This window comes from Perognathus longimembris, chromosome 9 (genome assembly GCF_023159225.1).
Source record: "Perognathus longimembris pacificus isolate PPM17 chromosome 9, ASM2315922v1, whole genome shotgun sequence".
NCBI lineage: Eukaryota > Metazoa > Chordata > Mammalia > Rodentia > Heteromyidae > Perognathus > Perognathus longimembris.
The window spans coordinates 12,767,039-12,791,808 of NC_063169.1; the positions used below are offsets into that span (position 1 = coordinate 12,767,039).

At 49.1% G+C, this 24,770-nt stretch overlaps 1 protein-coding gene and 1 long non-coding RNA gene across 4 annotated transcripts; one reads left to right on the plus strand and one right to left on the minus strand.

Moving 5' to 3' along the window:
- Positions 1 to 3,431: 3,431 nt before the first annotated feature.
- Positions 3,432 to 16,427, minus strand: Mtres1 (mitochondrial transcription rescue factor 1). 3 transcript variants are annotated; one of them, XM_048353744.1, is made up of 5 exons: positions 16,119 to 16,307; positions 15,063 to 15,279; positions 10,725 to 11,194; positions 7,616 to 7,688; positions 3,432 to 4,089 (listed from the first exon to the last, which is right to left on the minus strand). In XM_048353744.1, the coding sequence occupies exons 3-5, from the start codon at positions 11,180 to 11,182 to the stop codon at positions 3,910 to 3,912; spliced, it is 711 nt and encodes a 236-aa protein (XP_048209701.1). In that variant the 5' UTR covers positions 11,183 to 11,194; positions 15,063 to 15,279; positions 16,119 to 16,307; the 3' UTR covers positions 3,432 to 3,909. The 3 variants fall into 3 exon arrangements, with proteins under 3 accessions (XP_048209701.1, XP_048209702.1, XP_048209700.1); XM_048353745.1 differs by lacking the exons at positions 15,063 to 15,279; positions 16,119 to 16,307 and adding an exon at positions 16,379 to 16,427; XM_048353743.1 differs by lacking the exon at positions 16,119 to 16,307 and having other exon boundaries at positions 15,093 to 15,368.
- On the plus strand, positions 12,951 to 24,753 carry LOC125357083. The gene is made up of 3 exons (XR_007212060.1): positions 12,951 to 13,117; positions 20,546 to 20,552; positions 24,743 to 24,753. It is a non-coding gene; the product is annotated as an uncharacterized LOC125357083 (long non-coding RNA).
- The last annotated feature ends 17 nt before the right edge of the window (positions 24,754 to 24,770 follow it).

The following is a 24,770-nucleotide window of genomic DNA, read 5'->3' on the forward strand; positions in this document are numbered from 1 at the left end:
ATTAATTGGAGATGAGAGTTCAGATTTTTATGCTGGGGCTGGCTTTGAACCAAGATCCTCACATCTCAGCCATCTGAGTAGCTAGGATTACAGGCATGAGCCACTGGCATCTGGCTTAATTGACTACTTTCACTTTTAGAATTGCAGAACATATCATGCCATCAAATAGAATAAGTCTTCTAGTGAACTAAGCAGAGGAGATTGGGTTTTGGGGGGGAGGGTTGCATGAGTTTTGAATCTTTAAATTATTATTATAAGGGTGATATATGGGGGTGGGGGATACAGTTACCTAAGTCAGGTAATGAGTAGATGTCTAGATGTCTAGAAGTTTGTTTTTTTCTTTTTGCCAGTCCTGGGGCTTGGACTCAGGGCCTGAGCACTGTCCCTGGCTTCTTTTGCTCAAGGCTAGCACTCTGCCACTTGAGCCACAGCGCCACTTCCGGCTTTTTCTATATATGTGGTGCTGAGGAATCGAACCCAGGCCTTCATGTATACGAGGCAAGCACTCTACCACTAGGCCACATTCCCAGCCCCGGAGGTTGGTTTTATTTTATTTTATTTATTTATTTTTTGCCAGTCCTGGGGACTGGACTCAGGGCCTGAGCACTGTCCCTGGCTTCTTTTTGCTCTAAGGCTAGCACTCTACCATTTGAGCCACAGCGCCACTTCTGGCCATTTTCTGTATATGTGGTGCTGGGGAATCGAACCCGGGGCTATATGTATATGAGGCAAGCACTCTTGCCACTAGGCTATATCCCCAGCTACGGAGGTTGGTTTTAGACAGAAAAAGGCTGAAAAAAGCAGAAACAGAGAATAGAATAAGGCACGCTGTAGGAATCTGCCTTTAAAGGAGATTCATTCATTCAACAGATGTATTTGGAGGGGCAGAGCTCCGTAATTCCCCCAAGCCCCACCCTCTCGCCTGGCCTTTCAGTCTGGAGCTGGGAGGGGAGGGCCCAGTGGTAAACAGCACAAATCTGCCAGTTCTTGCCTGAGGCTGGTTTTCTAGATGTGTGTGTGGGCTGGGCGGCCTGGCTCCTCCCCGCAGTGCCCGCGAGGCCGCGATGGAGGCCGCGATGGCTGGCACAGGGAATTGGGCTGGACGGTGGCCTGAGGCACACCTGCGAGACTTTCGCTTCGCTTCTCTCCAGACGGAAAGGCGCTGAGTGCTGACTGTAGAAGGCAACAGACCTGGCCTGGCAGTTTGTAGCTTACCTCCTTGGGTGTGACAAGCAGAGAGCTCCGCACAGGCACAGTTCTGTGCATAGGGCATATGTTTAAAAAAAGAAAGAAGCCAGGCACCAGTGGCTCATGCCTGTCGTCCCAGCTACTCAGAGGCTGAGATCCAAGGATGGAGGTTTGGAGCCAGCCCAGGCAAACTCAAGAGACTCATCTCCAATTAACCACCACAAAGCTCAAGCAGTGGAGTGTCAGTCTTGAGCAAAGTAGCTCAGGGTCAGACCTAGGTCCTGAATTCAAGCCCCAGAAATGCCACACACAAGTGCACAAGCATGCTCTCTCTCTCTCTCTCTCTCTCTCTCTCTCTCTCTCTCTCTCTCTCTCTCTCTCTCTCACACACACACACACACACACACAGCCCTGCATCCTCCTTCAGATTTCTCTGAAATTGTCAAGCAGTCAAGCAGCAGTGCGGTGGTGCACCGCTGGCAAAGGGCTGGCAGGTAGATTAACAAGCAAGAGTGCTTGTTCACTTATTGTCTTCAGGAATGAGTAATGTCCGGAGTGGGCAAGGTTCTTGCCAATGGGAGGGCTCTTGTGCTGGGTGTTGGTTAAATGTTTAACAACTGCTTCTCCAAAGGTAAACAGCAGGCCCTGCGTCACAGTGTTTGATGACTTCCGAGGTAGGAACGGCGGCGGCTCCGGTCAGGGGGGCTGGGCGAAGCCTGCACCCAGCCTCCTCTTCTCCCGGGAGAGGCTCCCGGGCTGGGCTACGCGACTGTCTAACAGGAGCTTTTTGAAAGCCAAAGTTCTACAACCAAGGTGCGAGAGCCGCAGCGGGTAAGCTTTGCCCGTCTTAAGGACAGCCTTGGAAGGTAGGGCAGCGCTTTATTAGTTACGTCTTTCCTTTTTCTTTCTGCGGGTCCTGGGCGCTGTCCCTACGCTTTGTGCTCACGGCTGGCGCTCTACCACTGGAACCACAGTGCCACTTCTGGCTTCTTATGTGATTAATTGGAGCTAGAGTGGCATGGCCTTTCCTTCCCGGGCTGGCTTCAAACCCTGACCCGCAGATCTCAGCCTCCTGAGTAGCTAGGATGACAGGCGTGCGACGCCCATGCTCAGCCTGTCCTTTCTTTTTTGGTGCTGGGATAAGCCGGGATGTTGCACTCGCTAGGCTGGCCACAGCGCATGGCTCTTCGTTTGTTTTCTCATGGGTCCATTTCCAGCTTTTTGCTGTTGGAGATGAGAGTCTCAGAGACTTTCCTGCCTGGGCTGGCCTCACACTGACGATCCTCCGGTCTCAGCCTCCTGAGTAGCTGGGATGACAGGCGGGAGCCCCTGGCACCTAGGTCTCTTTTAGCCTCTTGAAAAACAGTAGTCAAGTATTTTGTTTCTCCACCCATTACGGTATGGGCATAATTTCCTAAATTATAACTAAGCCATGTGAAGTTCAACATATAATTTTTGCGGATGACTCAGTAAAGCCAATAAAACAAGTGGTAAAAGACGAAAGCTACCAAGCACACCACACAGTATTTCATCTAGAGAGTTTTATGTTTTCAAGTAAAAATCAATTTCCCAGAGCCTTAAGAAGGGGCCGGGGGGGAGTGGGGGACCCTGACTCGCTGGCCCCTAACAGCTATGCTGGGCTGTCGTCGGTTCCCTTCCCTCCGTCTGCCTGGGTTCTCAGTAGCACTGGAAGCCATGGAAGCGCGGGACGTGGCTTGCGGGAGGTCTAGCTCCCCTTCTCCTGGCATGGCGGCTTCTGAGTGCTGTGGCCACACCTGTTCCACGCAGGCTGCTCGTAATGCCAGCGGGTGCCCGGCACACTCACTAGTTGTTTGATTCCCTTGATAACATTTTGAGAGCTATCCTGTTTGATTCTCTAGTCTCTCTGTGAGACCTATGTGCTTTCCACTTCTATCTTAAACCCTCTGCTTCTATCCTAAACCAGGGGTGAACCTTGCTCTCGGAAGGGTCAGATAGTAAATGTTTCAGGCTTTGTAGATCATACACAGGCTTTATTGTTGTGACTACACGTGTACAGATGTGCGCGTGCACACACTTTTTTTTTTTTTTGCCAGTCTTGGGGCTTGAACTCAGGGCCTGGGCACTGTCTCTGAGCTTCTTTTGCTCAAGGCTAGAGCTCTACCTCTTGAGCCACAGCACCACTTCTGGCTTTTTCTGTGTATGTGGTGCTGAGGAATCGAACCCAGGGCTTCACGCATGCTAGGCAAGCACTCTACCAGTAAGCTATATTCCTAGCCCCAACACACACACATTTTAAAAAGAATGCTCCAGAAAACCACTGGTAGCTTGAGGGCCATTCCCCAGCAAGGCCCTGAAGCCCGGGTGCCTCGGCCTCCGCCCCGCCCTCCACAAGTAATTCCCACTGGGAAGGGATTACTGGTCCAGACTTCGGAAGACAGACGACAGGGAAGCGAGGACCCGCGCCCCGCGGAGGAAGGGCTCCCCCATTCCCGAGGACGCCTTCACCCCCCGCGCGGCGGCCTGCGCTTTGCTTGCGCTCGGAGCCGGCAGCGGGCCGCGGGCCGCGGGGAAGAAGTTGGAATGAAAACATGAAGAGGCGACAAGGGCAGTTTATTGTGCCCACTCCTGAGGTAGAAGGCTGGGACGAGCAGGCCCAGCACGCGGTGCTCAGGCTGGGGGTGCGGGCCCCAGCTTCCACCGAGGGCGGGAGGAGGCGCGGGGCGCTGAGGAGAGCCGCGCTCACTTCGCGCCGGCCTTCTTGGGCAGCTGCAGCTTCTTCCACCGGCGGAGCACCACGCGGTGCTTCTCACTCTGCGTCTTCTCTTCCAGCACCTTCTGCAGGAGAACCCGCATCACCACCTCTGTTTCGGCCTCCTTGTCCTCTCCAATGACAAGATCCAGAGTGTCTCCGACTTTCACCTGGGAAGGAAGAGAAAGCGGGGCTTCTATCATACTGTGGGGACCCTGCGGAGGAAGGAAGCACCTGACCATGTGCGTTTGGAAGGCGGGCACACGCCAGCTGCTCACGCCTGTCACCCTAGCCACTCAGGAGGCTGAGAGCTGAGGATCACAGGAGGCTGAGAGCTGAGGATCACAGTTCGAGGCCAGCCCAGACAGAAAAGCCCCCAAGAGGTGGCTCAAAGTGATAGAGTGCTAGCCTTGAGCAAATGGGCTCAAGCCCCGCCTCCACCTCGGCAAAATAAAATAAAATGAAAGGTGGAATGCAAATAAGACGGGGAAGCTGGGTGTGGTAGGACACACTTGTAATCCCAGCACCCACGAGTGAGGCAGGAGGATCCTGAGTTTGAAGTCAGCCAGCATAGTAAGGTTATCTCAGGGGCTGGGAATACGGCCTACTGATAAAGCGCTTGCCTCATATACATGAAGCCCTCGGTTTGATTCTTCAGCACATACATAGAAAAAGCTGGAAGTGGCGCTGCGGCTCAAGTGCTAGAGCGCTAGCCTTGAGCGGGAAGAAGCCAGGGACAGTGCTCAGGCCCTGAGTTCAAGCCCCAGGACTGGCAAAAAAAAAAAAAAGATTATCTCAAAAAGAAAAACAAAACAAATGGACCCAAAGTGGGTGGAGTCACATGCCCACTGCATGGCGGACAGGCTTCCACGTGAAAGCCACTCACGCGGAAGGAAGCTGTGGGAAGGCCTGAGCTCAAGCCGGAGGACTTGCACAAAAGAAGAAAAAAAAAAGGAAAATAAACTGAGCACAGTGGCTCAGGCTCACAGCTCTTGACAGGTGAGACCGGGGGCTGTGGTTGAGACCAGAGACTCCAGCTCCGTCAATGGCTGGCCGTGGAGCCTCGCACCTGCCTCTCCCTGTTCTCCTCAGAGACCAGGGCAGCAAAAGGAGAACCGGGGCCGAAAGAGAGACTTTATCTGGAAAACAACTAATGTTCAGAAAAAGGCTCATGGAGCAGCTCAAGCAGGAGAGCACCTGCTCAGCAAGTGAGCCTTCGGGCATGTCCTGGGGAAGTTCATCCCGGTGGGTAGCATGCACACGCCAGGCCAGGCCGGATGCAGAAGAGGCCACGCTCCTGCCTACCCCGCACAGGCGGCCCCGCCCTGCGCACAGAGCTCGGGGGGCTATTCGGCTCCGGACGGGGCAGGAACTAGGGAAGGCCTGTTCCTCGTTTGCCCAGCTCAGCTCAGGGAGAGGTGAGCTCGGGAAGGCACTGGGCCCACGCGTGGGCTCCTCATCCCCACGCGGGAGTCAACAGCGGGCCAGCACCTTCAGCAGTGTGGGCCCGCCTGCTTCAGAGAGCACAGCAGCGCCCCGGTCTGCCGTAGGGAGCCAGGGCCCGAGCCTGGTCCAGGCTCCGCCGGGCGGGCCAGGAAGGCGAGGTGTTCTTTATTCTCCTGCGAGACACTGCCCTTCAGCCAACACAAAGCCAAACTGGCTGGGATTAGTGGCGGTTCCAAATATCTACATTTCAAATCTCCCCTTAGCTGCCGTTTCTATGGCTACCGGGCCTCCTAGTAACGAGGCAGCTGAGCGTTCACCGCGGCCTCTGCCTTTGCTGACCCTCAGGAGAGATCTGGATGGCAGCCGAGACAACAGAACACCCAAGGCAGAACGAAGCAGCCGCAATCAAACCCTATGAACAACAGTATCTCAAAGCAGGGGGAGAAAAATAGGCTTTTGCGTTCATAAATGAGGTCCCAGCAGAGGCAAGGTGTTCGGGGAGTAATCATGTCTTCCTAAGAGCACGCCTTGTCTTTGGAAGCGGGCTGCGCGCAGGAGAAAGCAGTTAGGGGCAGAGAAGGCCCATGCAGAGCGCCTGGTTCTGTGCGGCTCGGGGAACAATGGCTGACAGACCCACTGAGCTGCTCAGCTCGAGGCTGTCCACAAGGATGGACCTTGGGGCGGGGGGCTGACAAAAGTGGGGGTATGTGTCCCACTCTTTCTGTGCACCAAACCAGCTGCAAATACCTTCTCACAGGGGAGCAAAGGGAAGAAATTCTTCCTGCTCCCCCCACCCTATAGACAGCAGCATCACTGCCGCTGGCCCAGGGTGACAGGGGGCGCCGGGGCCCTCAGACCCCAGAGGGATTGGGGATACTAAAGAAGACAACTAAGAAAAATCTCAAAAAGTGTGTCTAGCTTCTCTACAATATTTATTCTCACAACGCCCACTAAGAGATGCCTTCTGGTATCACAGGTCTGATAATGCCAAACTTTTTGTTGCTGTTGGTTGTTGCCGATTATTTTGGAAATGGACTCTAGGGAACATTTCTTCCTTTAGGCTGGCCTTGAATTTTTGTTGTTGCTTTTCGGCCAGTCCTGGGGCTTGAACTCAGGGCCTGGGCACTGTCCCTCAGCTTCTTTTGCTCAAGGTTAGTGCTCTACCACTTGGGTCACAGTGCTACTTCTAGTCTTTTCTGTTTATGTGGTGCTGAGGAATCGAACCCAGGGCTTCATACATGCTAGGCAAGCACTCTACTGTCAAAACTACATTCCCAGCCCTGGCTTCGAATTTCTTTTTTTTGGCCAGTCCTGGGCCTTGGACTCAGGGCCTGAGCACCTTCCCTGGCTTCTTCCTGCTCAAGGCCAGCACTCTGCCACCTGAGCCACAGCGCCCCTTCTGGCCGTTTTCCATATATGTGGTGCTGGGGAATCGAACCGAGAGCTTCATGTGTAGGAGGCAAGCACTTTTGCCACTAGGCCATATTCCCAGCCCCTGGCTTCGAATTTTAATCCTCCAGTTCTCAGCCTCCTGGGTAGATAGGATTACAGGCATAATTCAATGGCACCTGGCTAAAAATATATCTTCAATAGGGGAAAAAAAAGGCACCTCCAATATTCGATTTTGTTTTTACAAACGAAACTTTTTCTCAACCATTGGCGTTCCCAAAGTGGCTACTGGAAATACACTTCTTTATTTTCTCTTTTTTTTGCTGGGCTTGGGGCTTGAACTCAGGGCCTGAGCTCTGTCCCTGAGCCTCTCTGTGCTCAAGGCTAGCACTCTACCACATATGCCCAGTGCTACTTCCTGGAAATACATTTCTTTATAAAAAAAACTTCTTTTCTCCATTGCTATTGACCTGGACCTGTTGGAAAATACAGCACACCTTTATGCATGCTGCCTGCATACGAAGGAATGCCTTAGCAAGTGCTCACGAGTACTGCTGAAACGACCAGAGCCACACATCTGCTCCGATATCACCACTACATGGATCAAATACTTCCTTGCGATCTACTGCGATTCCACGGGGGCTAGCCTAATAGATTTTTGTCAGTCCCCAAGGTGGCATAGCCAAGGACTTCTTCATCACAAGGTCATTAAGGGGGCAGAGGAGACGGTGGCCTGTGGCTAAAGCCTGCTGGCAGCTCCCACCAGGTGGACCAGGGCCAGAGAGGATGGAAGAGCTGGAGCACCAGAGTACAGCCCGCACCCAAAACTATCTGGCTCTCATTAAAGGTTGAATTTCTCACCGTTCTGCTTTTCTTCCACAACTTTTCCCCATTCAGTCTCAGCTCACCTTTGTAGAATGCATCTTCTACTTTGCTATAAAAAAAGAGAGAAAAGCATTTGAAAAATACAGAAATATATTTAAAACAATTATACAGTTAGAGAAAAACACCTGCCATTACTTGACAGTGACTCTCCATAAAAATCTCCAGTTTGATGACAAGGAAAGTATCTAAGCCACAGAGCCCAGGCTGGTACCAGTGGCTTACAGCTATAATCCTAGCTACTCACAAGGCTGAGATCTGAGGCTCTCCATCTGAAGCCAGCCCAAGAAGTCAAGTCCGTAGGAGGCTCATCTGCAATTAACCACTGAAAAAGCAGGAAGGGGGCCGTGGTCCAAGTGGCAGAGCACTAACCTTGAGCAAAGAAACTCAGGGACAGTGTTCAGGTCCTAAGTTCAAGCCCCAGACCTAGTACAATAAACAAATGAACAAACAAGCATGGAACCTGAGGTTACAATAGAGGCTGGACCTCCGCAGGGACCTGCTTCAAGGGGGATATGGCAGGCACATGAAGCTCCATTTTCCCAGTGCAGGGGTGACCTGGCTTTAGCTAGTGATTCCCAATGGTCACAGTGACTGGGTACTTCCTTCTCAGATACCTGCTCTGGATGCTGAGAAAAAGCATGGCACTACACATAAGGCCATTAAGAAGCCCCCTGCCGGGGCTGGGGATATGGCCTAGTGGCAAGAGCACTTGAGCCTTTCTGTGCTCCAGGCTAGCATTCTACCACAGCTCTACTTCCGGCTTTTTCTGAGTAATTTATCAGAGACCATAGTCTCATGGACTTTCCTGCTCAGGCTAGCTTCAAACTGCAATCCTCAGATCTCAGCCTCCTGAGAAGCTAGGATTACAGACATGAGCACCGGCACCTGGCTAAAATATTTTCTTTATAACAGCTAATATACTTTCAGAATCTACAATATTCCAGGCGCTATCATAGGTAGTTGTCACTTAATCTTAGCAAGTACCCTCCAAAGTAACTTCTATTAAATGCCAACCCGTTAGAAAAGGGTGCCGGGAATGTGATAGAAGGGGTGAAATAAATTGAAATTGCTCTCTGTATAAATGATATGCCCAATTAAAATAAATAGAGGCACTTGTAGCTCATATCCATAAACCTAGCTACTCAGGAGGCTGAGACCTGAGCATCTTGGTTTGAAGCCATCTAATTAAGCATCCAAAAGCTGGAAATGGAGCTGTGGTCATGTGATAGATCACCAAGCTTAAGAGAAAAAGGGCAAGGGACAGCACCAGGGCCCAAGTTCAACCCTGTGATTTGCACTCACACATACAATGCACATGCACACATACAACAAAAGAAAAAGGCCAACCAACAACTCACCCCCCCAACCCCCATGTGCCTGTGGCTCATGCCTGTACTCACTACTAAGGAGGATCAGATCTGAGCAACACAGTCCAGTCAGGCAGGCAGACAAATCTTAGAGACTCTTATCTCCAATTAACCAGCAAAAAGCTGGAAGTGGAAGCATGGATCAAGTGGTAGAGTACCAGCTGCGAGCAAAAAAGCCCAGCAAGAGCTCAAAGCACTGAGTTTAAGTTCCAGTACCAGCAACATAATAAAATTTAAAAATGAAATGGTACCAGTAGCTCACAGTAATCCTACCTACTAGGAAGGCTGAGATCTTGGGGGAATCACAGTCCAAAGCTAGCCTAGGCAGAAATGTCCACAAGTGACAGCTGCAAGCAGTAAACATGAGCAATGGGGACAAGATGGAAGGGGAGAGGTTGATCAAGATGCAGTGCCAAAGATTGGTATGTGGAATTTAAACTCTTTTAGAACTAGTTAATTAAAAATAAAAATTTAAAAAGTAAATGACGGGCTGGGGATATGGCCTAGTGGCAAGAGAGCCTGCCTCATATACATGAGGCCCTGGGTTCGATTCCCCAGCACCACATATACAGAAATCGGCCAGAGGTGGCGCTGTGGCTCAAGTGGCAGAGTGCTAGCCTTGAGCAGAAGGAAGCCAGGGACAGTGCTCAGGCCCTGAATCCAAGCCCCAGGACTGGCCCCCAAAAAAAAACAAAACAAAAAAAGTAAATGACAAAAAAGAGGCTGGGGATGTGGCATAGTGGAAGACTGCTTGCCTAGCATGCACAAGGCTGTAAACAAAAATAAATAAAAGTGAAAGAAAAAACATTAAAATTAGTTTAGAAAAAGAAAGAAAAGCTGAGCAAAAGCATGAAGCCCGTACAGGGGCCAGGCACAGTGGTGTGTGGAGCTGTTATCCCAGCTACCCAGGAGGGAAGCAGGGACGGAGATCACAGCCCCGGGCCAGTCAACTGAAGGACTAAATGGGAAAAAATAGCGTAAAACAAACAGAGCTGGAGGTATGACTAAAGTGGTAAAGAGCTTGCCTAGCAACTGCAAGGCCCAGTTCAAAGCCCAGTGCTGCCAGCAGAAAGAATCTACATTCTGGGGCTGGGAATATGGCCTAGTGGCAAAAGTGCTTGCCTCATATACATGAAGCCCTGGGTTCAATTCCCCAGCACCACATACACAGAAAAGTCCGGAAGTGGCGCCGGGGCTCAAGTGGCAGAGTGCTAGCCTTGAGCAAAAAGAAGCCAGGGACAGTGCTCAGACCCTGAGTCCAAACCCCAGGACTGGCCACATTCCCAGACCAGAATCTACATTCTTAACCATGCCTGTTGACTCTGGAAGGTACCTTCTCACACTGAAGTAATTGTGAAATCCAAGTGCTTTTTCACCTGCTACATATATGTAATATGGTGATTCTTTTTCTTTTCAAGGAGCAGAGGTATAAAAAGCATTGGCCTAGCATGTGCAAAGTTCTGGTTCCATACACACACACACACACACGGTGTTACTAAATCATAACTCATCAGATACTCAAACGTGTCTTAGAATCAAAGGAAATATGGCCTATGGGGATCAGTTTCCTCATCTATACAAGGAAATAACTGAAGCAAATTATTACAAGGCCTTTCATGTCTGTGGTTATTCCTTACTGTCATATGGGCTGAGCGATTTATAACGACGCATTAAAATAACCGGACAAGCGAGTTCACAATGAAACATATCATACTCACTTTCTCCCAACATCAAGGCCAGTCTTCAGGATGACATCATACCGAAAAGACTGCACGACTCTGTCCAGGTCTTTGTAGTCTTTGGGCACACTGGGGTCCTCCTCGGGCTCCTCTTCTGGCTCACTCTCACTGCGAACACTTTCATCATCAGAGTCCTCATCTACTTTTTGCAGAGTCTTTTTAGCAGAGTTTTTAGAGCTTACCTTGCTTTTGAGTCTTATAGAAAATGGAATATATTCTGGAGATACTAAAAGCCCAGGGAGTCTGAGAGAAAAACTATGATGGGAAAGTGTTTTTTTATGATGTGGCACATTTAACTTGGTGCTAGAAAGATGTAAGTGTCGGTTCCAGGCAACACAGTGGTGTGAAGGTGTTCCTTGAAGCACACCCCACAGTCTCATCCAGGTGTCTGACTTTCTGAAAGCCCCAGTGAGCAACCGGACACCTGTCACAGCCATGTTGCATGTAACCTGAAACAAGACAATAGTTCAGCTTTACTTCACAGTGTCAGGGCATTCTTACCACCACGCGCACGTGCCACAAGCCCTCGGCTGTGGGGCTGGACCGATGCCCCCTGACACCAGGCTGGATCAGCTGCCTGGGGCAAGTGCCTCACACCACGCCCCGCTTTCTCCTAGCTGCTAATGACAGGCTTAACTCACAGGGCTGTCGTGAGTGTCCCAGAGGACACAAGCATGTGTGGACATCCTGGTTCTGCTTCAATTAGCTGAGTTCAGGTTGCTACTGGAAAAAAAAAGGCTAACAAGTAATCTCAGTGATTAAAGAAGACAGAAAAATCTGGACAGAAAGATTGTGTCCTGGCACACACTCCATTGCGGCCACAGTGACACTGCCCGGGGAGCAATTCCGCTTCAGCAACTCAGTGAATCTAAACTTTGTTGCAACCTCCAACCCCAGCAAGTCAGGCAGCAGTGAAGAATTGCAACAGAGCAGCCATTTGCCTCCTTTTAAGTCTCCTACCCACTGCTGAACAGAGCCTTTAGCTAGGCAGAGAGAAGGGGACTTGGAGCAAAAACTAGGCTATTATTTTTGGAGGTGCTGAGGCACTGATGTCAAAAATCAATCAATAGTGGTTGTACAAAGAGGTTTCAATTCCATAGGTCAGGTTATGGGAACAGTATGTCTTAATGCCACCCTCCCACGGTTCTCCATTTCCACATCCCATCCCTACCCTCGGGTTACTCAGTTCACTTTTCCTGAATTTGATTGCATTAATCAATAGCTTTTATTGTTTTCTTTTGTCTTCCTTTTCTAACTTTTTTAAAAATTAAATTTTATTGACAAGGTGATGTACAGAGGGGGTAGTTACATAAGGTAGTAAGTACATTTCTTGTCATATTTGTTACATCCGATCTCAGTTTTCTTACTCTTTCCTAGTTCAGGTAAGCATATATACCATATCCAGTGTACCAAAATCATATATGGTGACCACATGGTATACACTAAAGAAAATTCACCTAGTACATTAAACATCCTTCTCTTGGAGTTCATTTTGCTTAGCCTCATCTTATATAATCATATGTACATAGCTGTCGAGTTACTGTGATCCTCTGACAGGTCTATCCTAGAAATTTTTATGTTTAGTAATTGGTTTTAGATACATAAAGCCGCTGACCCAAACATGTGGAAATACCATTTGAAAAGAAGTTTGTTATTTTACAGACATGATCTCTACTATTCCCCCCACCATCCCCCAACAATCATATATCAAGGAGACCATGCATCTTCCTTCTCTGTGCTCTAGGCTTGTCTCGCTCCTTTTCTTTTTTGCCAGTCCTGGGGCTTGGACTCAGGGCCTGAGCACTGTCCCTGGCTTCTTTTTGCTCAAGGCTAGCACTCTGCCACTTGAGCCACAGCGCCCCTTCTGGCCATTTTCTGTATATGTGGTGCTGGGGAATCGAACCCAGGGCCTCATGTATATGAGGCAGGCTCTCTTGCCACTAGGCCATATCCCCAGCCCCACTCTCGCTCCTTTTCTAATTCTTTTTTTTTTTTTTTTTTTGCCAGTCCTGGGCCTTGGACTCAGGGCCTGAGCACTGTCCCTGGCTTCTTCCCGCTCAAGGCTAGCACTCTGCCACTTGAGCCACAGCGCCGCGTCTGGCCGTTTTCTGTATATGTGGTGCTGGGGAATCGAACCTAGGGCCTCGTTTATCCGAGGCAGGAACTCTTGCCGCTAGGCTATATCCCCAGCCCCCTTTTCTAATTCTTGTACATAGGACTTATCCTGAAAACCTAAATTTGCAAATGATTCTCCTTTGTGCCTTTTATACTTTGGAACTGATGTCTTTGGTAGTAATTCTTATGATATTTTTCCCTTCCTATTTTCCATTAATCACATAGTTGATAATAGCAATTATCTATTTTTTTGGCCAGTCCAAGTTCAATGAACTTGGGGCCTGGGCAGTGTCCCTGAGCTTCTTTTGCTCAAGGCTAACACTCTACCTATTGAGCCACAGCACCACTTCTGGCCTTTTCTGTTTATGTGGTACCGAGGAATCGAACCCAGGGCTTCATGTATGCTAGGCAAGCACTCTACCACTAAGCTACATTCCCAGCCCAGCAATTATCTGTTTGTTTCACACAAGCTACTTCCAATTTGTGTTAACATTTTGGTGCCTTATTTTCCTGGTATAAATGAACAGAAAACACAGCTCAATACTTATTCTACAACTCTTGGAGTCCCAGTCTAAATCTTTTTTTTTTGGTGCTGGTCCTGCGGCTTGAACTCAAAACCTGGGCACTGTCCGTGAGCTTCTTTTGCTTAAGGCTAGAGCTCTACCACTTGAGCTACAGATCTACTTCTGTTTGTTTTGTTTTTGTTTATGCTGTGCCTGAGCTATTTTGTTCAAGTCTAGTGCTCTACAATGTTGAACCAAAGCTCCACTTCTGGTTTTCTGGTGTTTAATCAGAAATAAAGAGTCTTATGGACGGACTTTCCTGCCCAGGCTGACTTAGAACTGTGATCTTCAGATCTCAGCCTCCTGAGTAATAAGGATTAAAGTTGTGAGCCAGCAGCGCCTGGCTAAGAGCTGTTTTCAACATAACTATAATGTTGAAATAATTTCAAAATGCCTTAAAATTCAGAGTACTCTAAAATAATAAGTAGAAATTGCCTGAATCACCTTCAAGAGAAATGTTGCAACAAGCTACATTTATAAGTATTCTAATTCAATAGACTGAACAAAATCCATTCAAAGAAAGAATTTTAATTTTATAAAATCAAGGACAAAGAAAAGAGCTTATTTCTTGCTAGCGATACAGCTCAGAGGTAGAGAGAGTACTTGCTTACCATGTGTGAGGCCCTGAGTTTGATACTCAGCAGTCAAAAAGAAACAAAAAAGGCCTATTTTAGGAGTCTGTAGACTCCGTAAATATTCATAATTTCTATAATAATTTCTTCTTGGACAAAAGTTAACTTCATCTGCTGTAATACCAGAAAGGAGTGTTTCAGGGCCTGGGGGAGTGAGAGGGGGAGCACCCCAACTTAGAGGAGACACCCAGGGAAATGCAGAAGTTAGGCCTCCAGGTCAGTCCTGAGTGTATGCAGTTTGGGGAAAAGTCCTAGCTTCAGTGAGCACTGTGGTTCACGCCCATAATCCTAGCTACTCAGGAGGTTGAGACCTGAGGACCTCAGTTCAAAGCCAGCTCTGGCAACAAATCCCCAAGATTCTTATTTCCAACTAACCAGAAAAAGCTGGAAGTTGGGAATGTGGCTCAACTGGTAGAGCACCAGACTTGAGGGAAGCCAAGGAGTTCAAGCATAAATAAGTCAGTCATTTGGACCAGGCATGACAGCAGGTCTGTAATCCAGGATCTGAAATCATACTTTGTTTCCTCAAAATGTTACAAAAGCACCCAGTACTCTCCTCCTCCTCTTATTCTTGGCCACTCACCTCTGCTCACACTGGCCTTCATGCTCCCCACATACAAGGCACTGATTATCTCAGCTTGTTTTCTGCTGCTACAACTGAATGCTACAGCATGGGTAATTTACAAAGAACAGATGCTCATGGATCTGGAGGAGAGGGAAGTCCAAGCGCAGGGACATATGCCAGACACAGAGCAAGCAATGCCTCAGAAAGCTTGCTGTGAGTTTTGAATCAAAGTCACTTCCCAAATAATCCATATAATCCATTAATCCGTGAGAGGATCCATCTGCTCTCTGTGGCAGAGCCCTCATATCTCAATCACCACTCCAGGTCCCACCCCTCAACGCCAAAGCACTGGGGACCAAGTGTACAACACACCAAAAAAAAAGAGAAACCCCATTCAAACCATGTGACAGACTTCTCTTCCAGCTGGGCCTAGAACACTTACCAGATGATATCTGCAAAGTCAATTTCTCACCTTCTTAGTCTTAAAGGCCTCTGGATGAGGCCTACCCACTTCAATTCGATTTATTCTCTTCTTTAATTTTTTCTCTCATCACATGCTATCGCACAATGTGCAAAATGCTTGTTTGCAGTTGACTGTCCCTCATAAAAAACATAAAGCCCAAGGGAGTTCGATTCTTCCAAGTTGCCCAGATACCTGCCTGGAGATAAGGCTTAATTAAAAGTTTGCGAAGTGAGCCTCCTGCAATCCCAGCTCTTGGGGAGGCTAAGGTGGGAGGAGGGCAAGTGGAAACTACCTCGGGCTACGAAAAAGCAAAACCAAAGGCCAGCCCCAGGGGCTCCCGGCTGTAATCCTAGCTACTTAAGAGACTGAGAGGTGAGGATGGCGGTTCAAAGCCAGCTCAGACAGCAAAGATTTTTGCTCTTCTGTCCATTATACTAAAAAAAAAAAAAAAAAAAAAAAAAAGGCAGAAGTAGAGCTGATGCTGTAAGTGGTAGAGTGCTAGCCCAGAGCAAAAGGAAGCTCAGAGACGGATCTACAACACACCTTGAGTCCAAGCCTCCAGGACCTGTACTTTTAAAAAAAGCAACCCCCCCAAAACGTGGTGGTGTCATCAAAGTGAGACATTACAATAAACTCAAACACGATCTCATGGCCGAGCGGGGCGGCGGGGTTCCCGAGCGCGCTGCACCCCAGGTCCGGTCCGGATCTGAACTAGCGCCCCGCGGGGGAAGCACCTTGGGTGGGACCCGAGGGGCGCGGGCGGGAGTGCGGGCACGGCCGGGGCAGGAGGCCCCCGGACGGGGTTCGGCGGGGAGCTACGAAGCCGGCCACGGAACCAGGTCCCAGAGGCGAGGCCGCGACGCCGGGGTTCGCCCCTCACTCGCGACCCTGACCAGCCCGGGGGGCGCGGGGTGAGGGCGGGAAGGTCGCCCGCCAGAGCCCCGGTCGGGGTCCCCGTGCCCTTCCGCACCTCCCTCCCTCAGGTCCCCAAGGTCAAGCAAGCGGGACACGCGGGCGGGCGGGCGGGCGGCAGACCCCGATCCGCGTTCGCAGCCAATGCGTAGCGGTCAGGCCCACAGGAGGCCACGCCCGGCCGGGCCCGCGGACGAGCCCCACGGCGCCCGGGCGGCCCCGGGGTCAGCGGGCGTCCCGAGGCCTCGCGGCACACGGCGGGACACCGCACTCACGTGCTCGCCGGGCCGGACCGAGGGCGGGGTGGGGGGGCGGGCGGAGCGGACGGACGCCGCCGAGGGGCGCGGGCCGGGGGCGCGGCGGACCAGTAGGGGCGCACTCACCTGTACGTCAGGGCCGCCCCTCCCACCCCGCGGCCCCAGCTTCGGCCTTGGCTCCGCCTCTTCCGGCGGGGCCGGCGCGCGCGAGAGCGGCGCGGGCGGGACACGCGAGCACGCCGGCGGCGGTGGCGGCGGCGGCGCAGCGCCCCCTGCTGGACACCGTCTCTTGGAGGACCGCCCGGGAAAGGTGTTGTCGAGGGGAGGGTGCCGGGCCCCGCGTGGCTCGTGGGACCTTGGATCTGGTCGCGGAGGAACTTTCTTTGAGCATCTTTGAAACTGACTTAGCGGAAAAACGTAGGAATCCCGAGAGGATTTAAAATGAAAAAGTTCAGGGTGCCCGTGGCTCAGGCCTGCAATCCTACCCAGGAGGCTGAGATCTGAAGATCGCGGTTCAAAGCCAGCCCGGGCAGACTCTCATCTCCAATAAACTACTTTTAAAAAGCCAGGAATGGAGCCATGGCTCCAGTGGTTGAACGCCAGCCTTGAGCAACAGCTCGGGGACAGCGCCTGGGTCCTGAGTTCAAGCCCCAGGACGTGCATTACCCCTCCCCCCCCCAAAAAAAAAAGGTGTTCCGGTGTTAAAATGATAACTTCATGTCAATTCATTTCAGATTATTGATGTTTGGAGGAGAATGCACAATTGCAGGTCAAAAGGACAAGTTTTCACCAGCACAAGTTTTGTTGTTGTTTGGTTTGTTTTTGCTTGACCTCAGGGCCTGGGCACTGTCCCTGAGCTTCTTTTGCTCAAGACTTAGCACTCTACCACTTGAGCCACAACTCGACTTCCCACTTTTTGCTAGTGAATGGGAAATAAGAATCTCACGGAGGGGCTGGGAATGTGGCTTAGTGGTAGAGTGCTTGCCTCACGCACATGAAGCCCTGGGTTCGATTTCTCAGCACCACCATATAAACAGAAAAGGCCAGAAGTGGTAGGGTGACAGCCTGGCACAAAAAGAAGCCCAGGGACAGTGCCCAGGACTGGCAAAAAAAGAAAAAGAGTCTCAGAGTCTCACACTTTTCTCCCCTGACTGATATTCAAATGTGATCCTCCTTTCTCAACCTCCCGAGTAGCTAGGATTACAGGTATGAGTCACCATCTTTTAAAATTAAGCAATAGCTATTTCATTTGATTCAAATTTATAGAAGTAGAGTTTACAATTAAGCAATAGCTATTTCATTTGATTCAAATTTATAGAAGTAGAGCTTACATAGAGCCTATTCCTATGTCATGGTCATAAAGACTCCCTTTTTTCTAAAGGAAAGAAAAATTGGAGAAGACTAAAGTAACTGCATTATATGTTAACAAATCTTAAAAATTCAAGACTACTAACTAGATGTAGAACTTTGATAAGTCATTAGAGTCAGATCAAAAATACATCTTTGCTTTCCATCTAAAAGGAAGATTGCTTGGTGGTCTAACTGCAAGGTTCTATTTTGTTTTAAACAACGGAAGGGAAAGGATGGCTCTGGGCCGCACGAGAAGGAAGGAATAGGCAGTTGCAAAGGACCCAATGAAATTCACTGCCACCCAGTTGTAATTGTCCTATGTAGTACTGAGACTACTACTGTCGGTATAATCCAGGATGTGAATCGAGCCAGATGTGGTAGAGTGGGAAGGCCTGATGCTGTGCATCTCCGTCCCCCATCCCCCGCGCCCCCCCCGCCCCGCCCCCAGCGCCCAGCACAGCGTTGTTGATAGAGGAAGCGGCCGCCTTCTTAGGTGCAGGAGGTCTACGCATTGCCTGTCTGGGCATTCACTTTGGAGGTCTGTTGTAATGAGACACACACGTTTTAAAAACTTGCACGTTGACCTGGATGCTGGCGGCTCACACCTGTAATCCTAGCTAGGAGACAGATCTGAGGATCGCGGTTCAAAGTTAGCCAGGGCAGGAAAGTCCCTGAGATTCTTACCTCCAATTAACCACCAGAAAACCAGAAGTGGCGCTGTGGCTCCAAGTGCTAGGGCGCTAGCCTTGAGCAAAAGAGCTCAGGGACCGCCTCCAGGCCCTGAGTTCAAGCCTCAGGACCAGCAAAAACAAACAAAACCTTACACATGGAGTTGGCTACTGGGGGCCCATGCCTGGAATCGTAGGAGGCTGAGATCTGGGACTGTGGTTCAAAGCCAGCCGAGGCAGGAAAGACTATGAGACCCTAATCCCAAAGTAACCAAGGAAAAGCTAGATGTAGAGCTGGGCTCAAGAGGTAGAGTACCAGCCCTGAGTGAAAAAGCTCAGGGACAGTGTCCAGGCCTTGAGTCTAAGCCCCCAAACCACCATCAAAAACAAAGGCGCACATTGTCTAGGCGCTGGTGACTGGTTGGTGTAATCCCGGCCCCTCGGGAGGCTGAGGAGAGGAGGTGGAGGTGTGATTGTGATGTTGGGTTAGGGACAGGCAGGAACGGGGTTGTGTATCCCTATCCGGCTAGTGGGTTGGGAAATCTTTGCTTCACAGGTGTGAGGGCCTGGTTTAAGTAGTCTCCTTTATACAGCTTAGGTCAGGGTGTCGTGCAGCCGATGGTGGGGTGACCGTGGGTGCTCGGGCTTGCGCTGGGCTGGCATGGAACTGGCACTCAGCAGGATTGCCCCTGGCCTTTCCAGGCGCCAAAGCTTTCTTTTAACTTGCTTCTCTTCTCTCTTCCTAGTGAATCTCTTACGTAGCACCAACCAGTTTTTCTTCTCATTTCCTGGCTAAGTGTTACAAACATCTCACCCTCTTCTCTATTAAGGCTTGTTATTATGAGTCTTCTCGCAACAGTTAAAACACCTACTGCCTACGAAGCCACATCAACCCACCATAAGCCTCTTTTTGCTCAGGCTGGTTGTCTACCACTTGAGCCATAGCTCCACTTCTGGCTTTTTTTTTTTTTGTAATTTATTGGAAATAAGAGTCTCGTGGACTTTCCTGATTGGGATGGCTTTGAACTGGTATCCTTAGATTTCAGCCTCCTGAGTAACTAGGATTACAGGCATGAGCCACAGGCACTGGGCTTTGTTTTACTTTCTTATTTATTTGTGCCCCTCCTGGGGTTTGAACTCAGTCCCCGAGCTGTTTTTGCACAAGGCTAGCATTGTGTCACTTGCTTCGCAGCTTCACTTCTGTCTTTTCCGTGGTTCACTGGAGATAAGCGTCTCATAGGCTTTTCTGATGGACTAGCTTTGAACTGTGATCCTCAGATCGCAGAGTTAGGATTCGAGGCATGAGCTGCCGGCACCCAGCTTCTGTTATTTTAAAATACCATATTATATACAGCCATATATCTTTCTTTTTTTCACTTGAGAATTTGTCATGGAGATTTTTTTCCATGGTATGTATTGTGCTGTTTGCACTTTTGATAGCTTCATAATGTTGTTTTTTTTTTTTTTTTTACTGCTTAGTTATTGACTTTTATTTATTTTGTTAAATTTTTATTGTCAAACTGAGGTACAGAGAGGTTACACTTTCATACGTTAGGCATTGGATACATTTCTCGTACTGTTGGTTACCTCCTCCCTCATTCCCCCTCCCCCTCTTCATAATGTTTTATAATACAGACATGCTATCATTTCTGTAGATAGGCCACTGTTTTTAGATAATTAAGGTGATCTCTCGTCATTTACTATTACAGACAATGCTGCAACAAACCCTTGAACACAAATCCTTTTGCATTTGTCGGAGTTTATCTGTAGGCTAAATCCCTAAAAAGAGACAAGTAACATCAATGTGGATAGGTCTCAAGCGCCCTTTCTTTAATCCTGTCGGCTTTCCCGGAGAGCCTGTCTTCTCACATCATTTATTAGAAAAAAAAGCCAAAAGAAAGGATTGAAAATCTGGCTGAAGAGATTAAAATTTCCTTTTTACTTCACTTCTAAAACAACGGCAGCAAACCCTAAGATGCATCTAAAAATAGTCACAGTGCGGGGATATAGCTCAGTGCTAAAAATGAGGTGCTGTGCTCAAGCCCCAGTACTGCAAAAAAAGACCTTCTCCCTTCAAGAAATTCTTCCCATTTCTATTTGTTTTTGTTTGGTGAGGTTTAAGACCCACCATAATCTAAGCAACTGTACAGGGCAAAGATACACACACTCACACACACACACACACACACACACACTCCACAGTAAGAGTAGGGAGTCTCTGTGGCCAGCAGGGGGCAGCATATCCCCACAGAGAATTAGGCTGTGGCTGGTGCAGTTCCTTGGTAGGTCCTCAGCTATGCAGGCCCACTGAGGCACTTTCTCTGCCATCTCATGGTTGGAGCAGGGTGGAGTGGAGAAGAGAGCCTAGCTAAAAGCCCAAGATAAATGGAAATAGTCAATGCAGGGTGGCACAGAATTGAAGAGGAAAGGAGATTATGAGCACAGCATCACATTGCAGAAGAGAGCTTGAATTAAACATTTGATTATCCTAGCCACTCTTGGTGTCATAAAACACAGAAAGAATATACTCTATCAGGTGGGTATATTTCACATCTATTTCTCTGAAAACTGCAAAAAATGTTAAATCTTCTATTCACCCAGAAACAAGATTTATTATTTTACCCTAAAAAGGAAATTAGCCTGCTCTTTTACTATTAGTCCACTCAGGCAGCAAGTGTAAATGGAGTGCTAGGTGCAGTGGTGGATGAGCAGGTCTCTGTTCTTGTTGGCGAAGCAGAAGAGACTTGGGACCCGGGTCAGGAAAGTTCTAGGTGTGGCACCAGGCCTTAGGCAAGTGAATTTCTCAGTAGCTCAGAAATGGAAAAGAAAGTCCACCAACACCATCTCCTCTACTGAGCTCCGGATTCACAAGTGAAGTAACACCTGAATGGTGCCCCAGGAAAGCGCAGACACTGTGCAAGTGTAAGACTTACAAAGCTAGAGCTCATGCGGGCAAAAGGAGTGGCAGTTTCGTGAGTCCTTATTGCACGCCCGGCACTCTGCCAAAGATACACATGAACTTACCCGAGATCAAACCCTTTCTCCTATACGCACGTGGGTGTTGTGAGGCCCATTTTACAGAGGGGGAACTTGAGGGGTTGGGAGCTTGAGAAGTTTACCCCCAATAAGACTGTTAAAAATTCATGGAGCAGGGGCTGGGAATATGGCCTAGTGGTAGAGTGCTTGCCTTGCATACATGAAGCCCTGGGTTCGATTCCTCAGCACCACGTATATACAAAAAGCCAGAAGTGTTGCTGTGGCTCAAGTGGTAGAGTGCTAGACTTGAGCAAAAGAAGCTCAGGGACAGTGCTCAGGCCCTGAGTTCAAGCCCCAGGACTGGCCAAAAAAAAATGATGGAGCAGGATTTGAACTCAGCTCTGACTTTAGACTATTCTATGCTTCGTCAGTGTGGTTTTGCCACATTCCTCTCAGTCCAGCACCTATTACAGGCCACAGAGCCTGGTGTGGTTGAAGCCTATAATCCTAGCACTTGGAGGGAGAGCCAGTTGGAGACCAGCCCGTGCTCCACACAGTAAACTGTGTCTTTAAAAAAAAGTTAAGTCATATATTACCTCATGAAAAAATATAAAAATCAAGTTATGGCTTTCACACATGCATCAACATATGCAATTCATCAGTTTCAAAATCATTCCATGTAATACGTGCTATAAAATGGAAACTGACCATGTGTCTTAAAAAAAACAAACCAAACCAAACCTCACCTGGGTAGCAGTGGATTACACTGGTAATCCTAGCTGCTTAGGAGAGACTGATTTTTTTGTCCCACTCTGGGATTTGAACTCAGGACCTGGGCATTGTCCCTGTGCTCTTTGCTCAAGGCTAGTGCTCTACTACTTGAGCCACATCTTCACTTCTGGCTTTTTTTTGTTTTTTCTTTGGCGAGTCCTGGGCCTTGGACTCAGGGCCTGAGCACTGTCCCTGGCTTCTTTTTGCTCAAGGCTAGCACTCTGCCACTTGAGCCACAGCGCCACTTCTGGCCATTTTCTGTATATGTGGTGCTGGGGAATTGAACCCAGGGCCTCATGTATACAAGGCAAGCTCTCTTGCCACTAGGCCATATCTTCAGCCCCCACTTCTGGCTTTGGGGTAGTAAATTGGAGATGAAAGTCTCATAGTCTTTCCTGCCTCGACTGGCTTTGAACTGGGATCCTCAGATACAAGCCATGAGCCAGGGGCACCCAGCAAGAGACTCTTATTTCTAAATAACCATCAAAATGCTGAACTGGAGGTATGACTCAAGTGAAAAGCATGGCTGTGAGCAAGTAAACCAAATAAGTTCAAGGCCCTGAATTCAAGCTTTAGTGCCTGTTCAAAGAAACAACAATACTCAAGGCAGTGGAGAAAGTTCTCCATTCAATCCAGTGGCATGAGCTATTATTAGCTAAGGGAAAAAACAAAACTATGGCAAACTGGAGGAGGAGGAAAAGAGGAAGAAGGACTCACAAATAGAAAGAAGCCCAAAGGAGAATTTTTAGGAAGGTCTCCCCTCCCCTCCCCTCCCCTCCCTTCCCCTCTCCTCTCCTTTCTTCTTTTTTTGTTTTTCTGTCCTGGAGCTTGATGTCAGGGCCTAGGCACTGTCCCTGAGCGCTTTTGTTCAAGGCTAGCTCTACCACTTTGAGCCACAGTGCCACTTCCAGTTTTTGAGTGGTTAATTAGAGATAAGAGTCTCATGGGGGGGACGTTTCTGCTCTGGCTGGCTTTGAACTCTGGCCCTCAGATCCAAGTCTCCCGACTAGCTAGGATTACAGGTGTGAGCCACTGGTGCGCAGCTAGGCAGGTTTCTAACTGTGGGAACTAGGTGGGGATGGGTACAGAGGGCTTCTGTGCCCGTGCCAAGTCCCCAGGGCACAGATTGCCCAAGTTAGGAAGTCAGGGTAGGGGAGTGGGCATGGCAATTCTTGGAAGGGAGGAGGACGCCTTGTCTTTGTTAGCTGCTGGGGAGAGGGGTCACAAAGTATAGATCTTGGGGATTCTGTTTATCTTGAGTCACACAGTTTAGAGATGGTAAATTACCTTCTGGCTCTTGGGAGTCTTCAGTAGAGGAGCAAATGTCCAGTGAGAGCTACCACTATGAGGTGAGTACCTTTCTCTCTCTCTTCCCCCCCCCCCCCCACAATCACGATGTTATTATCATCTCCACTTTACAGATGAAGGAATTGAGGCTTTCTGTCTCAAAAGTCCCACAGGGCTGGGGATATGGCCTAGTGGTAGAGTGCTTGCCTCGTATATATGAAGCCCTGGGTTCAATTCCCCAGCACCACATATACAGCAAATGGCCCGTAAGTGGCACTGTGGTTCAAGTGGCGGAGTGCTAGCCTTGAGCAAAAAGAAGCCCTGAGTCCAAGCCCCAGGACTGGCTGGGGGTGGGGGTGGGGTGGGGGGAAGTCCCACAGCCAGTATTTGAACAAGGCAGCTTGGCTCCAGAGCCTGAGAACTACTCACTCTGCTCACTGGCCTATTTCCTTCTGTTAGTACAGAAAAGGGGAAGAGGAGAGCTGGGGGAGATAAAGGATAAAATAAATGGAGCCTACAAAGACCACCAGTTGGCTAGCAAGCAGATTCTGGTGTGTGTGTGTGTGTGTGTGTGTGTGTGTGTGTGTGAGAGAGAGAGAGAGAGAGAGAGAGAGAGAGAGAGAGAGAGAGAGAGAGAGAGAGAGAGAGAATATAGAATATCCTGGGACTTGAATTCAGGGCCAGGTGTTGTCCCTAGGCTTTTTGTTTTTCTTTTTTCCTGCTAGTGTTCAGACCCCAATTTCTTGAGGAGCTAGGATTGCAATGTGATCACCAGCCCCTCTCAGGACAGGGTCTTTGGAATTAGCCACTCTGGAGTCAAGGATAGGACTGTGTTCTTTTTCAAAGGAGGGAGTGGACAGTCTGGACATAAAAGCAGCATTTCTATACAACATGGTAACCGTTCCACAGGAATGTCCAGTGGTGCTGGGCCGAAATTCCTGTGTCCCCAACCACAACCAAGCGTGGAAAGTTACTGAGCCACGGTAACAGCGCAGGGCTCATTCAGTCCCAGGCCAGCTACTGTGGATTCCATTGTCACTTTGCTTCATAAAAGGAACCTTGTTTTGTTACGACGGGTCTGTAAATGTGAAATTTAAACAAATTCACATTCTTACTAGGTTTGGTCTGTCTTTCTTTTTAAGACCGTAAACACCTCTGGAGTAAATGTTCCATAAAATAAGGCAACTCCTGCAATTGAAAAAAGAAGAAGAAGAAAAAAGAAACGAAACAGGTCACCAGTACCAGGGTTTCAACGTTCACCCTGAAGTTTTCACAATAGAGTGACTGGAAGAAATATTCCATTAAAATCCGCAGGGCGACGACGAAGCTATTCGGGCAGCTGCTGACACGACTTGATGGCAGCCGTGGAAAAGTAAATGGTTTACCCGGAAAGCGCTACAGGTCCACGGCAGCTGGGATGGAAGAAGTGCGTCCCCAGGAATTCAAGAGGCGCCGGGAGGTTCCCC

Bases quoted from the DNA above. Each gene is read 5' to 3' on its own strand.
- Mtres1 (XM_048353745.1), bottom strand. From the start codon at position 11,182: ATGGCTGTGACAGGTGTCCGGTTGCTCACTGGGGCTTTCAGAAAGTCA. The intron at 7,689-10,724 runs GTGAGTATGATA...CTTTTTTTATAG, and splicing joins GGCCTTGATGTTGGGAGAAA to CAAAGTAGAAGATGCATTCT. The intron at 4,090-7,615 runs GTGAGAAATTCA...CTTCCTTCCCAG, and splicing joins TGTGGAAGAAAAGCAGAACG to GTGAAAGTCGGAGACACTCT.